General features: G+C 32.1%; 1 protein-coding gene across 1 annotated transcript; it reads left to right on the top strand.

Annotated features, from left to right (window-relative positions):
• The first annotated feature begins 11,356 nt into the window (after nt 1–11,356).
• Nucleotides 11,357–13,343, top strand: LOC133178321 (doublesex- and mab-3-related transcription factor A2-like). Its single transcript, XM_061313054.1, has 2 exons — nt 11,357–11,890; nt 12,455–13,343. The coding sequence occupies exons 1-2, from the start codon at nt 11,527–11,529 to the stop codon at nt 13,162–13,164; spliced, it is 1,074 nt and encodes a 357-aa protein (XP_061169038.1). The 5' UTR covers nt 11,357–11,526; the 3' UTR covers nt 13,165–13,343.
• Nucleotides 13,344–17,246: the final 3,903 nt, after the last annotated feature.

Below are 17,246 nucleotides of genomic sequence, written 5' to 3'. Positions count from 1 at the left end.
TTTTTTTTTAATTCACCCATATTTGGGATGTCATATTTACTTCAATGGCTTAGTCAACTAATTGGAGGGTATTACATGTATCGAACGATTCTTAAAAGGTGCAAAATTGCAGTTCTGAATTACTTTATCGTTGAATAATGTTCTCCTATTTAATGAAACAAGAGAACCATGAACCACATCGCTCACCTGAGCACTTTGCTTACAGAAAAGTAAAATCAGTTCAGTATTGCAAATTTTAAATGTATACGTGGCCCCACTTTACCCGGGGGAAGAGGTCCTGATCTGAACAAACTTGAATCGACACTAACTGATGATGCTTCAATATTAATATAACTACATGTAATCATGGCTTTGAGATTTAATTGATTTTCTCATATATTCCTATGCAAAAGTTTGATCTTCTATTTTGGCCCCGACCTGCCCCCATGGGTCATGATTTGATTGATTGATTGAATGATGTTTTATGTCCCGTTCGAGAATTTTTCACTCATATAGAGACGTCACCATATACCGCTGAAGGGCTTCAAATTTAGACCTATACTCGGCACTCAGGGCCTTTGAGAAGTGAGGGTTCTTTATCATTAGCGCTCTAACGACTGAGCTACCGTGACGGTGGTCATGATTTGAACAAACTTGAATCTACTTCCTGAGGATGCTTCCGTAGTAATATGACCAATCATAGCTTTGCTGTTCCTGAGGAGAGGATTTTTTCCTATATATTACTATGTAAGACTTGAAATACCAATGTGGCCCCAGCTAGCCCTGGGTATCATGATTTGAACAAACTTGAATCTACACTACCTGAGGATACTTCCATATAAATATAACTAGTCGTGGTTTTGCTGTTCTTGAAAAGAAAATTTTAAAAGATTTTCATATGTACTCCTGAGTGAAACTCTGATTGCCAATGTGGCCCGTTCTAGCCTTGTGTGTCATAATTTAAATAATCTTGAATTTACACTATGTAATAAAGCTTTCGCATAAGTTTCATTTTTCTGGCCCAGAGGTTCTCGAGAAGATGATTTTTAAAATGACATTATTTTCATTAATTCTATATTATCTCCCCTTGAAAGAGGGTGTGGCCCTTCATTTGAACAAACTTAAATCCCCTTCACCCAATGTTGCTTTGTGGCACGTTTGGTGGAAATTGATCAAGTGGTTTTTCATCAGAAGTCAAATAAGTCAATTTCTTAAAGGTTTACAGACGAGAGATGGACGCCGGACACTCTTCCATGAAAAAGGCTCACTTGAACCTTCGATTCGGGAGAGCGAAGAAGTTTTTTTTTCTTTTTAGTGAAATAATTATATAATTTACATGCATATCAAATAAAAAATCGATATATACACTTAATCAATAGTTTATAGTTTTATTAATTTATTTTTTTACTATTAAGTTTTCATTTTCTTTATTTTTACATAGTAGCGCATATTTGTTGTCCAACAGTAGTATTTTGGTACTGCATTACTTTGTTAACATTTTATAGGATTTTCATCAACATATCTTTCAAATGAAAAAGGAATAAACTATGGTCAATGTTACAATACCTTTCAACAAATCATTAGCTTGTTAAAAATAACAGCCCATTGGAACAACAAAGACACAAATAAGACTTATGGAGGAGTAAGAACCTCTCTTCAACCATTCACACCGCCGGCGACTTCCCGTGAGTCCTCAGTATTGAGCATCTAAACAGAATAATCTAAAAACAATTGGTACGAAAAAATAGCTTAGTAATATTGCAATGTAACATGTCTGTCAAAATAAGGATTGGTTGTATAAGGTGTTGAAAATTCATATGTTTATTTAAGAAAACAAAAGTGATTTTAAAAAGAGATCGTTGAAGTTTTTGATAATCTAATGTATTTTAAACTGAAACGTGATTTGGAAGAATTTCATTCTTTGAAAGGATACTGAGTGTACACTGGATTTCCTGATGCGGAATGAAAGCCTAACAAAAAGGAACTATTTTTAGAAGCTTTATTATCTTGAATGACTACATATTTTTCATGTATTCTTCCATCGTCAACGTTCCCTATTTATGTAGTAATATTCAATAATCATCTGCATATGATTTTATGTCTCCCAACTGATTCTAAAATCACGAGTGTGTTCTGCGTTCGATCAATTTTTAAACGGGCAGGATTTTCAAATATCTCGTGTAAAGTAAGCATTTCGCAAATTCTATCTAGCAGCAGTAGAAGCTATTTATAACTCCATTATAGACTTCTTAGGAGATGAAGCACTGTTAGCAGAAATGAAGACGATTATACTTTTAGAAAAAAATTGCCTTTGGAAGGCTGCGAAATAAGACATGTATTCGGCACTTAAAATAATGGAGTAGTGAAGGATTTTTTCCGTGCCAGCATCTTCTTCGACACGGGACCTTGGTTTAGACTTACTTTAAACTACAAAACATTGATAGTCCTCCACATTTCATATTAATTTGATTGTAAGATTTACTCTATGAAAATGAGGAAATGAACGACAATTATGGGATGATTGCTCTGTCCCAGAGTAATTGAGAAATTACAAGAAAGAGAGAAAGAAAGAGAGAAGAGAGTATGGGATTTTGCAACAGCTGTCTATTTATCAACCATAGAAACTCTTCTTTATAATACTGAATTCAAATCTATCAAATTTAAGCTGCAATTAATGTTAAATAGAGATAATGAATCGAACATATTTATAAAGAACGCACAGGAGATACCTTCTCTTGAAAGTACATTAATTACGTTCAACAAGTTTAAATGAAATATTCGAGTCCTCTCGAATTTTCAATGTTCATAAGCAATTCGGATTCTTTTGGAAAATGCTGAAACTCGTGGTGAAGTAGAACAGCACTTGAGAAACAAATCGCTCTCACTCTCCGTTTTTAACAAGTTCTTGGCAAAAGATTGAAGTATCTGAACGATTTTATTTCAATACTAGAATGCTACAATAAGTAAAAGCCGCGCGTTGTGTAAAGTATCATTCAGCAGTGTTGACGTTGAGATACTTTTTCTCGTCATTTACCACACAACAAAAGGGGTGTTTCAAGCTAAATATCGATTTTACTCATGTTACGAATATTTCGTTTTGCTTTCTATTACAAGAGTTCTAATTTAATAAAATATATTTAAACAGTCAATCTGAAGATGAATTTGAACAAAAGCATTATGACAGAGTTGTAAATAATGAAAACTCACAGGTGTGTTAATATATTTTTAATTTGACTTTGCTTTGTTAGTGGTTGACAATAAGAATTAGAAAAAAAAAAAATACTTTTCCCACGAATTTGACAACAGTTACTTTTTTTTGTTCGCTACGTACTTTGTGTTTCTCTGAAATGTATATTTTGTATTTCAGTTTGAAAGAGCTATATAAAATTTTAAAAGAAAGTTTTTATTGAAATATTTTCCTTTTTTGAAAAATTATCTTTCCCAGTAAACACATGAAGCTATTATGTCACATTAATTTCATAACAAATGTGTTAAATTGTTGTCAACGCACTTAAATGGACACGTTTGATGTATCATAATAACTAATAAATCGGATGTAGTATGGAAACGAAATCAAGGGAAAATGTAATTTTTCCGAAAACAGATTCATGCTTGACAGTTCGTGAAAGAAAAATACACCAAGACCATTTTTGTATCAGAGCAAGAGAAAATTTATTCCAGTCAAATGTGCAAAGTAGAAAATGTAATGTTCAGAAAGTGATGTTTATAACACAAGGAACTATTTTCTATTTGTTGCGGACTGACATTACCACGGTGAAACAAATGAATTGAAAGCGATTAACAGAACGATTGGTCTATAATTACTGTTTACAAATGCTGCTGTTCCTTCAGATTGTCAGCTTCACATGGGGGATTTCTGCATGGGTGCTTCCTGTACCAAACCTTATTGAAATCTGTCAACGAGAAGAAAAACCGAAATAAATGTGAAAGCCATTCTTCTACACAGAGCACGGAAATAAGGCCCCATCTTCAGAAAGGCTTCCATTTCCAAATTTTGATTTTGATAAAGCATGCAAAAGAAAAAGCTATTTATTTTATTTTGCTGGATGGAAATTGACGTTGCTCTTCAGTGTTGATGGTCATCTATTAAAAAGCTACTGACCACTTTGATTATCGTCCACATCTTTTGCATGATAAAGGACATACAATCAAGTATAATCAAGATCCATCGATGTTCTCTCTCTCTAAAAGAATTTCCTATCGAAGACGAGTATGTTCTCTCATTTGGTTTTTTTTTCCGAAATGATCAAAATTATATATTGCATGCATATGTATTGTACTGCATCATTATATTAAGAAAATAATTAAAATAGGAGTTTTTTAAGTGTAAAAGCCAATAAAATTAGTGAAAACCATGAATTATAATATTACAAAAGGAATGGTGACCAAAGTCAAACTCAAATTATACAAGACTGTGTGTATAACATTTAGTTTCTTTTTTTTCCTAATGCAGAGAATGTACAACATGAGAGATTTATTATATGATAAAAATATATTAACTTAATTTTTATAAGTCTAGAGCAATGTTTTGAAATTTTGGGATGCTAAATTGTCGATCCTTATGAATTTTTTTTATAATACCCTTATAATTACCCTAGAAGTCCATTGTAGAAATATTATTCAAAATTTTTACGCAAGAAACAAGTTGCAAATTTATTTGGAAAAAGTTTCCGGTTTTATGACTTAATTAAGGGTCAGCATATTTTTTATGATAATACCTGAGAAAAGACCTATAAACATAGCTCTAAAAGACTTCTTTATAATGTTTAAATTTCTCTGTACGCCACATCGCCTTACTAAAACCTTTTTGCTCCAAGGCAATGTACACTTGATTTGCATTTTTAAGTGTATTAATTGGACCTTGATGGATGAGTGTTCAGAAATCTTGAAACATTATCTCTTTAAACACTTGTTTAGGTATAACATTTTAAAGATCTTATTAAATATGCAGTCAAATGAAATAAGACTTAAGTTTAAAAATAATAATAAACAAACATTTATCAAAATGTTCTAAAAGGAAATTATTCATCAACCAAGCTTTACCTGACAAGTGGCCATAACAATATCGTTTTTGCAAACATTGTAAGGTTTTTTAATTTACCAAGCTCTTAAAAGTCAAATCTTTTGACTTGAAATCGACAAAATTTCAATGTCTCTAAGACACATTTGACAAACATGTTTTTGCATACCGTGTACATTGGGAAAAAAGATTGAAAGAAAAAGGATTATATTAACGACCTTTTAATTCTGGATGGAAACTTGATCTTTATGTTATCTACAATGTTCTATAACCTTGTACAAATTGCATTAAAATACCATTAATTTTCTTACACCTCTGAGATCAGCAGATTGAACAAGATACATGTAAGTTTGAAAATCATCCGTAGTTTATAACTCATACCTTGAAAATAGTATATACAGATTAAGTAAATTCCATCCTTCTTTCTTGACACTTGAATACATTTCTCAAAAAATAAAATTATTACTTCTAACAATAAGAGCATGTTTTTGCTTCTGTACATTTACCTTGCCCGACTGTTTGCTTGTCTGTTATTGATCACGATTATACAAACAGTTTTTCTTTCATATTTCTTTTTATCGAAAACTCAATGTTGTCAAAGAAACGAGTAACATCTTGTTTAGTTTTTCAGAATTCTTGGAGTTGTAAGAGGGTCCAACGTATTAAATTATTTAAATAAAGAGAATCCCATAAATATCTACACACATATATTAGTCATATATTATTCATTTAATCAATCCCTACTATGAGTTACCTAGTACTACCTAAGATTATTTATTCTGTTTCCACTCTTGGTCAGTATTTTTTAGTTTCGAGATTTTGGAAAAGAAAGGATTATCTTATTAGTCCACTTAGTCCTGCAGGGATCTGCAGTCTCCGGAACTCTTTGATATTTTTCCCTTCATATTAGAAATGTTACTCTCTAGATCTATTTTTACTGTCACATTTTTTATTAAATTCTTCATGTGGGCAAGTATCTCCTCTTAACTATAGAGAATTAATAATTTATGGTGATACCTTGAACACAAAAATCTACTTCTCTAGTTTCCAATTTTCCTATTGTTGATAATGGTGGGATAATGTAGAAAGAGAAACACTTGCAGATGTTATCAAAACTTGACAGAAATGAAAATGATTCCCCTGTCTTGTATATTATTATATTCGTTTAAATGATTTATTTTTAATGGGTAGATGATCCATTTTGCCTTGAGATTTTTTGCATCATAGAAACCGAATACTTTGCGTAGACAGATAACAAGACACATTTGCAAAATTAATCCAAGTGTTTAAATCAGAATTTATGAGCCCTATATGCATTAGTATTGCACAGGTATCGTACTAATACGTAATTCCCCCAGGGAATCCCTTTAAGAATAATTTGAGTACAGGAAGTTTTGGTGTAACTTGAATTTCTTCATTGATTTTACAGATTCAGGTGTTACCGGTGTGACGTCATTTCATTCACTTGAAAAATCTGTCTCGGCGCCCTTGGTCCTTTGAAAACAGTAAACTATTTTGTTTATCAATATTTATGCCGGGAAGAATAGCTTATATATGTTGCAAAAAGAGGCAGAATAAAAAAGCTGTCTTTATCAGGTTGAAAAATCTTATTAGATATCACAAGTTAGATGTATAAAGGCGGTAGCTGATGGCAACTTATAATTAACTGTGTCCGTATTCCGCGACAGCCTGATATATCATTAGTAATTACGTAAATCGATGGGTTTTTGAGTGTATCCTCTATAAATTTATTGCTATAGGTACCTGATTTAATACAGACTGTTAATTCTGTATTACTAAGGAGTGTCATAACGTTCTTCATCCAAGGTTGGATCCTGCAACATCTTTCGCTTCTTTTGTTCACACTTGGTTTCAGTTAATCCATGTGCATCGTACGAATTACTGCTGTGTTCTATGTTCTATTAATTTTGAAATAAATGGAAGTGTTATGTATTTTAGTGTGATATAAAATATTCAATATGACACTAGACTGAGATGAAACGAATTTTATATTAGATAGTTAAGATGATTAGAAAACAAATCACTTTTTAGTACATTATAGATATTTGCAGTATTTCTTTCATATTGCTTTGGTAATCCTTTCTATTCTGCCATTGGAAGGGGCACTGGGCAGCCGGTTTGACACTGGATACTGTTTAATTTGTCTTTTACCTGGAGCAAAAATAATGTCGAAGGGACAGTAATGCCTCCTCATAACGACTCTTTTCTGCCAGATTAATCAACAAAATTGGTACGCTTGCGGGAGGGTTCTTTTTGTTTTGTTACCAGACTTATTTTTCGTTTTGATTTTTCTTGTCTTCCGGCTGAAACAATGCTGAATGTATAAGGCTTAGCAGGTGGTTAGGGTGTTTCTGTATTTTTGACATGCAAAAGATATATTCGAGTTGACAGCTATCCTATCAAGTGAGTGACTTCCAGTAATAATGAAAGAGTGTCCAAAACCGAATTACAAGCAACACAAGCACCTGACAAACAAAACTAATAATGCAATACATTTCAATTAAAATTAAACAGATGTTAGGTTTTGTTAATGTTTCAGTAAAAATATGTAAAAGGATAATTGAAATTAATGGCATATAAACTTCAAAGCAAAGTTTAATAGTCATTATAAAATGTGTTCAAAAGTCTATAACACATTATTTCCCTTCATTTTCCTTTGTATGTTTACTGGAATATACAGGTCTCGGTAGATAAAAGGATATGAAAATTAATTTTCGATTGAAGTCGATATTCCTCTTTCTTTTTATATTTGAATAGTTTTATATAAGGATACTAATATACAGCTTAGTAATACCTTTCAAAAGACCTTGATAAAAAATCGCATATGCATGGTTAGAATGATAGTTGTATTTCAATTTTGGAGTAAAGGGTCCAAAGAGTAAGGAAATGCTTACAACTTAGTACATCGTTTGACTGCATTCAGCACATTATGCTGATGAAATAAGTTAAATAACAAACAGTGATCGATCTTTAAAAAAAAACTACAAACAATACAAATATGTTCAGGCATAAAACGAGGTGAAATCGGGTGCCTAGGAGAAGTAAGCATCCCCTGTTGACCGGTCACACACCCCGTGAGCCCTATGTATTGATCAGGTATACGGAATAATCCGTAGTCAAATTTAGTATAAAACAAAGGCAAAAAATTGGTATGAAATGTGTAAGTCAAAATACAACCCAATGATAGGTTGTATTTGCTAACAAGGTTATTATAATGTCAATAGAATTGACAAAATACTGACTTTAAAAGAGGTTGTTGAAATCCCTGTAACGTCAATTTAAATGACAGTAGCCTGCCTCGGTTTAAAAATTGAACGTATTCAGAGCGTGTTCTTGAGTTTCGAATAAACATCACATGCAGGTGATAATGGAATATTACTACCATTGAATGAGGAAAGTTGGCGATGAAAAGCTGACGTCATCTCGTTTGTTATACAGTTTAGTTGTTAGTTGCCTCTTACCGTCTATAGTCAGGGAAACATCCAAATATGAAACAGTTGTGGCAGACTCTGTGGTATCTTTTATTTCGAGTTCACTGGGATATATCGAGTCGCCATATGAATGGAAGTAACTATTATTAATTGATAAAACGTCATCGATATATCTGAATGACGAGTTGAAGGCCACAGCATTTCTCATGTAGGAGGTTTTCCTAAATTCTGCTTCAAAGGTCGACTTATAGAGGAGCACTATTAATGCCCATTGGAATTCCAGCAGATTGTTGGAAGACCCGGCTCCGGTGCCATAAAACTAAGATGATCTCACTTTTGATCTCAGTCTCACTTTTCCCTTATACATTCCCTTAGTAAAAGTGAGACTGAGATCAAAAGTGAGCTCGTCTAAGTTTTATGGCCCCGGAGCCTGGCCCCCGGGGCAATAAAACTTAGACGGACTCACTTTTGATTCAGTCTCACTTTTCTACTATTAATTCCTTTGGTAAAAGTGAGACTGAGATCAAAAGTGAGCTTGTCTATGTTTTATGGCCCCGGGGCCTGGTCTCGAAAGAGTAGATAGATCTTGTCAATAGAACTCCAGCATCCTTTTAATGTTTACCTCAGAGTAATTATGTGTAGAATCAGCGTGATTTTTGACAAAGTAATTTGTAGATGACTAATCACAAGATATGAAAATTTCCGAGTTCCATTTTTATTAAAGAAGCAATTTTCTATTATATCAAAAAACCTGAAAATCGATACGTAATAAAATAAATCGATATGCACAGCGAAGTCTGTTATGACGTACCACTATTTAAGATAATTAAATATCTTACAAAAATATTAATTCTGCTTAAATAAAAATATATTTGCGATTAAGATAGTGTCAATGAATTAATTAATCATAAAAACAACAAATCTTAGGATGTATTAATATATATTTAAATGTCAGTGCAAATGTTAAAATGTCATATGATGGATGGATACTCATTTTAAGAATATAGATTTAGACATATCATAACTGCAACGCATTTTGTCTGTAGCAGAATATTTAATGGTGTGAATTTAAATCAGGTCGTCGATAAATGCAAGTTGCTGCAATGTTATAGTACATATATTACCTTTATTGGAAATTATCTTATTAGTATTACATGTATGTACAATGTTAACAAATATTAAAGCAGAAAATACCGTATAACGCAATTATGCCGTATAGCTTAATTTTGATAATCTTTGGATTTCCACCCTCATTGTCATTGAAATTTTTAGAAGAGAAATCCCTATGATTCAATGCAATTTCCAAAGGCAAAGATTAGGGGATTTTTCGATGTTGTGTTTTGCGATTTCAGCTGAACTGTAAAATTCTGTAAATTTGCATGACGATTTTTTTTCTTTTTCAGTAGGAGCCATACAATATTTTCTCTCAAATTTAGTGCATAATGACGTATTGTGATACATATATTTCTTCTAACTATCGTGATATATTACGAAACACAACCTCTCATATCTTTTTACGGAAAGTAAATTTATTGTTATGTATTTCTTTTTATGATTTCAAGGTTAAATAGAATTTTGTTTGAAGTAAATAGTATACTTCCCTGCCAGGATTATGTTAAATTACATGTACAAACCAGTCTAAAAATTCTTTTTTGAAATTTTTTATTTCTCTGTATTACATCTATGAGATACTGTGACTGATACCTCAAAACAAAAATCACAAAAAGATTATCTGTTGCTAACATCTTTGGCCAGATTTCCGTTATTGATAATTTAAAGGGACAGAAAAGAAAATTTTATTCAGTTTTATGTTGGAAGATATGTAAATATAATATTTAGGGAAATAGGCGATTAGTTGAAGCATTAAGTTGAGGTTAAATAATTTTGGGATAAGAGTTCTTCAAAGAAATTAATATTAATGATTTTCTTAATGATTTATTAATGGCTTGGCTAAATACTTGTATTTATTTTTATTTTCTTCCAGATTTGGGGTTGAGATAAAAATTGTGCTTCAATTCTTATAAAAAGAAATTTAAAGACATTCTTGGTAAGATATTTTCATATTTTATCAGTTTGAATTAGTTTATGAAAAGAAAAAAAAACTCTAGGAGTTAATATTTTAAATAGCACTTAATCTCATTTGCATAGTGGAATGAAGTAAATATATTTGTCGAAGTTAATAATTTTTTTTCAGTTGCCAGAGTTCGCATTCAGAGTGAAAGTCACCTATCTCTTTTTCTGGATTTTTCAATTGACCTAGAATGAATCTTGTCAGCAGGAAAAACCATATATATATATATATATATATATATATATATATATATATATATATATATATATATATATATATATATATATATATATATATATATATATATATATATATATATATAAAGTTTAGACTTTTATAGTTAAGTTTAAACTTTTGCAGATATATACAAAATGATAAAATATGCTTAGTATAATAAAATTGTTAGAATACTTTGTATCTTACCCATCTTACCCCTACATTGATTAACAAAAAGTCATTTTTGTACAAAACTTTAAATTCATATCTGATAATACACCCTTTTCTTTACCCTTTAACATTTGCAAAAGCCCACAGTGGCAATCTATGCCTAGTTTAAGAAAGTTTTAAATTCTGAATTGGATTTCAACGTCGTGTGTGAACAAAAAAATATCATTGACAGTCCCTTCAATCATTTAATGAAGAAAATTCAAGAGTCGGACTACGGAGAGCATTTAACCAATCATAAAGCCAGGTACAGTTAATAGTGATTTTTCTAAACAGATAACACACGCTAATCGCCTCTAATGGGCGGGTACTTTCCGGTACATAATCATAACATTTTCAAATAAGACCGGGAGCAGACGAGGGCTTTCAGAAGACTCGTGTCAGCGAGGGATCATTTACAGTATTTCAAGTCAGAAACATTTCAAAGGGTGAAGATCTTCATTTTACACAAATCTAAATAAGGTGCTTTGTAGACATTGATTAGAAAATACAGAACGAAAAGGGAGCCTTATACTACTTTCGCTAAAATAATCTGCAAAATGAGTTCTGATGAGGAGAAGGGTGATTCCCATAGCTTTATGAGAGCGTCCGACAGGTACCCACGAACACCAAAATGTGCCAGATGTCGGAACCACGGAGTGGTGTCTGCACTGAAAGGACACAAGAGGTACTGTCGTTGGAGAGACTGTGTATGTGCAAAATGCACTCTTATAGCTGAAAGACAGAGGGTGATGGCAGCTCAAGTTGCTTTAAGAAGACAACAGGCCCAGGAGGAAAATGAGGCTAGGGAATTGGGGATGCTATATGGACCCAGCGGACTGCTCCATCTTAATCCTGAGACTATAAATATGTTTCCAGAAGCCAAGAAAATTATCGAAAAAAGTAAAGACGAAGACGAGCCAGGTAAGTTTTTTTTAATCTATTTTATTGTAACTTCAAAGAAGAGTACAATTGATGGTCATTTAATTTATTCTTAAGTATTTGAATGTATCAAAATCAGAAATTGTCAAATATTTTTTAAAAAAATCAAAAATCCACATTTTGTTTTCACTTTTACAAAAATAAAAAAAAGCAAACATTAAATATAATTTTTGAAAATACCTTAACCAGTAGAATTATGTTTAAGAAGCACAGCAAAATGCTAAACATAGACATATTATATATTTATTTATTAATTTTTTTAAATTTATTTTCACTACCAGTTGTTTTATATTTATACGTTTGTCTCTTCCTTGGACAGATTAATTTTTTTAGATGGAATTTAATTACCTTATTAAAATATTACAGTCAATTTTATCTTTTCTTTAATAGAATATTTTATTATATATGTAATTGTATTTTAATTTGTATAATTAAAAAAAATATATAGATTCATTTTACCATTTTAAGCCATGCATTACAGTAAATCTACAATTGTATCAAATAGTAAATCTGAAAACAAACAATTTTTTTCCTTTTTTATTTTAGCTGCTAAAAGGCAAAAATTAGATTCCCTGAGAACCGAATCTCCTGTTTCCCGCTGTTCTTCTGAAGATGTTAACGAACGGACACACTCTCCAGTAGAATCAACAGGGTCCCCTGTTCCATCACCAAAAATTGCAGATTCCCCCTCACCCAACGAGGACAAATCAGAATCATTTTCTAAGTCTCCCTACGAAGAGGGACTTCTTCCTGGCGGTTCCAAGAAGAACCCTATAGACATGCTACAAAGAATTTTTCCACACATGAAACGAAGTGTTCTTCAGTTGATTCTTCAAGGATGCAACGGTGACGTAGTACAAACAATAGAACAGGTCCTAAGTAATCATGGAACTGACCAATCAGCGACATCTTCTTCCTCATCATCTAGTTCATTTTTGCCTCATCCAGGCTTAGTTTCTACCATGACAAATTCATCCTTTAGATCTGCATTTTCTCCAATCTCTACCCTTGCCAATGCACATACATTAAATTCGATGAGGTACGCTTGGGGAGGGATGGGAGGAAGAGGACTTCTTGCGATGCCTTACCCTCCCGTTTTACCTGGGTTAACACTTGGTGCTGCCTATTCCAATTATAGTAGTTTAAATTCCTCCTCCAATGCTTCCAAGCCTTTTCATTATGCCATGTGTCCTTGCTGTACAACAAAACCATTCTCCTCGTCAAACTCCGAGAAATCAAGCTGCATCGCAGAATAAAAGAAAGACATCAAGTGTATCCATGCTATAGTGACTGCATTTAATGTATAAATAACATTACTCTTTGATGCATCAAGTATTGACATAGTGATGTAAAAAAAATGTTTGTTTTGTTGGAATTTTTCTTAGTATTTGTGCTTGTATTTTTGTTGTCTGAGAAAGATACAACATTTAAATTTAATTTGTATGACAATTATAAAATAGATTGTTAAATTATTTTTTGCTTCACCTTATATAATGTTTAATGTCACAATTTATTAAGCCAATAAAAATGAAAACGTTTAATTATATTTTTTTTAATTATGATGATTAGAAAATTATAAGCTTTATATTAAAGTCCTGAAGAAACTGATACTTTGGGAAATGACATTGCATTTAATCATGTAAAAGGAAACATGAAGTTTACAGTTGCACTTATACGCCATTATTCATATTAACGATATTCTGATCTCATAATCTATTTCAACAGTATATCACGAGATATTATATTTCTTCCCCGATAAGTGGTGTTAACTTGAATTACTCCGCGGTAAGATATACTACTCTTAAGCTGTCCTCACTTTTTTGTCTCGTTATCTTGAATTTCATCTTGAGTAATAGGCGCGGTAAAAGTAATTCATTGTGGTATTAAATGTTGCAAAATATTCTTTGCCATTTTAATTTTTTCATAACAACTTGATCAAAATGTTAAGATATGTCCTTGGTGGTATACTATTAAGATGACAATGCAGATTTTCCTTAAGAATTTTATAGGGTAGTGTTAAGTAAGGTTATTCATTTAAATTTGACCTACATTATGAGAAATTCTTATCAAATTATAATGTAGTAATCATCACTAAAATTTCAAAAGTTTTCCAAAATAAAATCGTCGTTTTTCTCATGGGTAAGCTTTTATATACTCTTTTGTGCTGTGAGATGTTCCCATCAAATAGATACAAGCGTCACATTAAAAATAATTAGAATTTATTCACGGGGTAAATGTATAAAAATTCTAGTAAAATGTTTCTTTTAAGTGTCAAAGATGTCAACATCTTGTTTGCTTTAGTAATCATAGCTCCGTTCATTGGAAAACTAGATAAACACACAAGAGATTCATTTTACAATTTTTGGGAAAATGTTTCTACCGTGAATAAAATTTATATAACAGCAGAGGGGTATAATTAATTGCATAATATTCCTATGTATAAGCTCAATCTGGGTCTCCAGAAAAGTACACACGAAGGGCACCATTAACACAGCAGCTCCGCCCCGTGATTGAATGACTTAAGTCCGAGTGTTATTTTTTATTGATAGAAATATTGACATTATGTCTTTCTCTGTAAAACCTTCTTTGAAATATGTTACTAGTCTTTTTTACTTTTAGGATGTGATGATGATCGACAGATTTGAAATTTTGGCACTTCTTGTCTGGAGTGCTTGACAAGACTGAAATATAATCTACAATGTAAATTCAAATTCGTGTTTAACTGACTTTTTACATGCCATGCAACAGACGGTATTGATGAAATTCATCGAGTTTGAAAAAGATACTGACTATCCTCTTGGTAACTATCAACTGAAAGTGTTGTTGATGACGATATCTTTGATCAAAGTTGGCAGATTGTGTTAAGTGTGTTGCAAAGCGGGTACTTTTAATCGTATGAAATTGGGTGTGGCTGTATTTTTTTTTCTTTATAACTGCATTTACGTACTGATGTATGATTATGATAAACTATAACTTGTTTATAAATTTGTTTGGTGGATGTAAAATGGTATTAAAGATGTACTTGTATCAAAATGTATTTTAAATTGAGTATTTGCAAAGATTTGTGTGTTTTTTACTTCCTCATCAATAATCAGTTCAAAGGCAAAAAATCTTATTGAATCCCTGTATATTTAACCTATCGTATAATTATTCATGGTAAAAACTAACGACCCAAATCGATGCTTAAAGAAGTCAACAGGCGCTATGGTCACCGGAAGTAACAATGCGCCCAGCGCTCGTATCTGTTTCTTTTGAAAGGAACCAATGGTTGTCAACAGTCTCTAATTCTGTACATTAAATAGAATAACTGACGACACTTAATTGCGACCTCAGATACATTTAAAGAAGTTTAGTGTAACCAGGTAGAAAATGAATTTGGATAAGGTGAACTCTTCGGCCCTGTACTCCGTAGGAGATTCCAGAGAATTACTGCAAAGAATGAGAGATGCTAATCTCATAAAATCACTGCGTTATTTAAAGCCACGGTAAGATGTGTTTCTGTTTCGTTTGTGAAGAGTACCATGAGAGTAGACACCTATCCAGGTGTAAAAAACTTTGTCAAACCTAGTGCAAAGCCGCGGGGTTCTCTCTGACCATCCATGTTGTTGGTGGTCGATAGAGTTATTCTCCCATTTTATTTGAATCATGGTTAGATTAACTCTTTATTTAAGTGGACAATACTTTTCTCTATTGTGGACGTCTTCTTTTAGCCAAAAAAATAATTTTTATAATGCTTCACAAACATTACAGTGACCAACTGACGGACTTCCTTAAGCTTGATCACTGAATCGAGAAAAATAATTTAATTTGAGTTCATATAAATCTCCTTAATTTTAGGTCAAATATTTTCTCGGGTTGTGGATGTAAAAAAAAAAGGGGGGGGTGAAAGCCATAATATGAAATAACTCTTATTTGTCTAATAAATATTTCCTTTCAAAGAAATTTTTAATATGACTTTTAAATAACATCTAAAGTTGCACTTCATACTGTAATTCTCAGCTTTCACCTGCCCAATGAAATGTGATATAAAATGAACAAAGGAAAACCAGTCAAGAATGTGATAGATTTCTCATAGAAAGATTGCAAATATCTTTCCAATATTACTATCTCTTTGCCCATAATTATTTCTTTCATATGTACAAGGGCATTTATTTGAATACTGTCACGAAATAATTTCTATCAGATACGAAATACAGTGGATATTGTTTCATTTTTATCCATTTTCCTCTTGGCACGAGGCATTACTATATATTGTAAAATACAAAAGCTGGTCACATTCCGGGAGAAAAGATATTAATGACGAAGAATAATGTCATTGTAATAGAATGTATTTCTTAAGCTTCTTCAAAAAGACGATAAATGATTTTGTTCTACTTTCACACCAAGATCCATAAGGTGATCCTTTAACCTGTTTTAACCTCTCGATAAAAGAACAAATACTGTGCCCAATCAAGAATGTTTTGTTTACTGTTTATTTTGACATTACTTCACTCTAATATATATATATATATATATATATATATATATATATATATATATATAACTCTGATTTAAGGACTAGGGAGACCAGACCATTATATATGGCTTAAGGAGACAATATACAAATTTTTTAAATTTTCTTTTTTCTAAAAAGAAATACCAGATCAAAGATCTATAGAACACCATTTAGTCGACTCTTGCTTTGTTTTTTCATAATAAATGCCTCCTAAAAATATATGAAAAAAATGGTCTCCTTAATATTTTATGTTTCTCTCATATGACTTAAGGAGACCAGTGTATATTTTTTATAAATATAACTTGTGGTTTAAGTAGACCATTTTTCTTTCATAGTAATTTCACTTATTATGCATTAATTAACATATTGTTTCCAACCAGAATAGTTGCGGATGGTCATAAGTCAAGGTCAGCAGAAAGATATTTGTGCTAATGTGACTCAACATGATCAGTACAAAACTTTGAATTAAACTAAAGTCATTGCACAAGTGACTTAAATAGAGAGTAGTTGCCCCAGTGGCGCAGTGGTTGGAGCATCTGCTCTAGAGTAGCGAAGTAAGGAGTTGATCCTTACGTCGCAGGTTCAAATCCCACTGTGGGATGGGGAGACCAGTCCTTCAGATGAGACCGTATAAATCGAGGTCCTGTGTCGCAGTAGGTGCTGGCACGAAAAAAATCCCTCGATGCTCAATGGCCGTAAGTGCCGATATAGGACAAAATTTGCAGATCTCCACCGGCATGTGGTGGTGTCTCCATTTGAGTGAAAAAATCTTGAGAGGAATGTTAAACAACATACAATCAATCAATATATAGAGAGTATAAGCCCAGAGTAGCTTGTTCTGAT

This window comes from Saccostrea echinata, unplaced genomic scaffold, assembly GCF_033153115.1.
Source record: "Saccostrea echinata isolate AGI-Se365-2 ecotype Australia unplaced genomic scaffold, CSIRO_AGI_Sech_v1 ptg000002l, whole genome shotgun sequence".
Lineage (NCBI taxonomy): Eukaryota > Metazoa > Mollusca > Bivalvia > Ostreida > Ostreidae > Saccostrea > Saccostrea echinata.
This window is presented reverse-complemented; position numbering and strand designations above follow the sequence as displayed.

What these genes read in the sequence shown, in the direction of transcription:
- LOC133178321 (XM_061313054.1), top strand. Translation starts at nt 11,527, where the DNA reads ATGAGTTCTGATGAGGAGAAGGGTGATTCCCATAGCTTTATGAGAGCG. An exon ending in TAAAGACGAAGACGAGCCAG is followed by an intron (nt 11,891 to 12,454) that starts GTAAGTTTTTTT and finishes TTTTTATTTTAG; the next exon opens with CTGCTAAAAGGCAAAAATTA.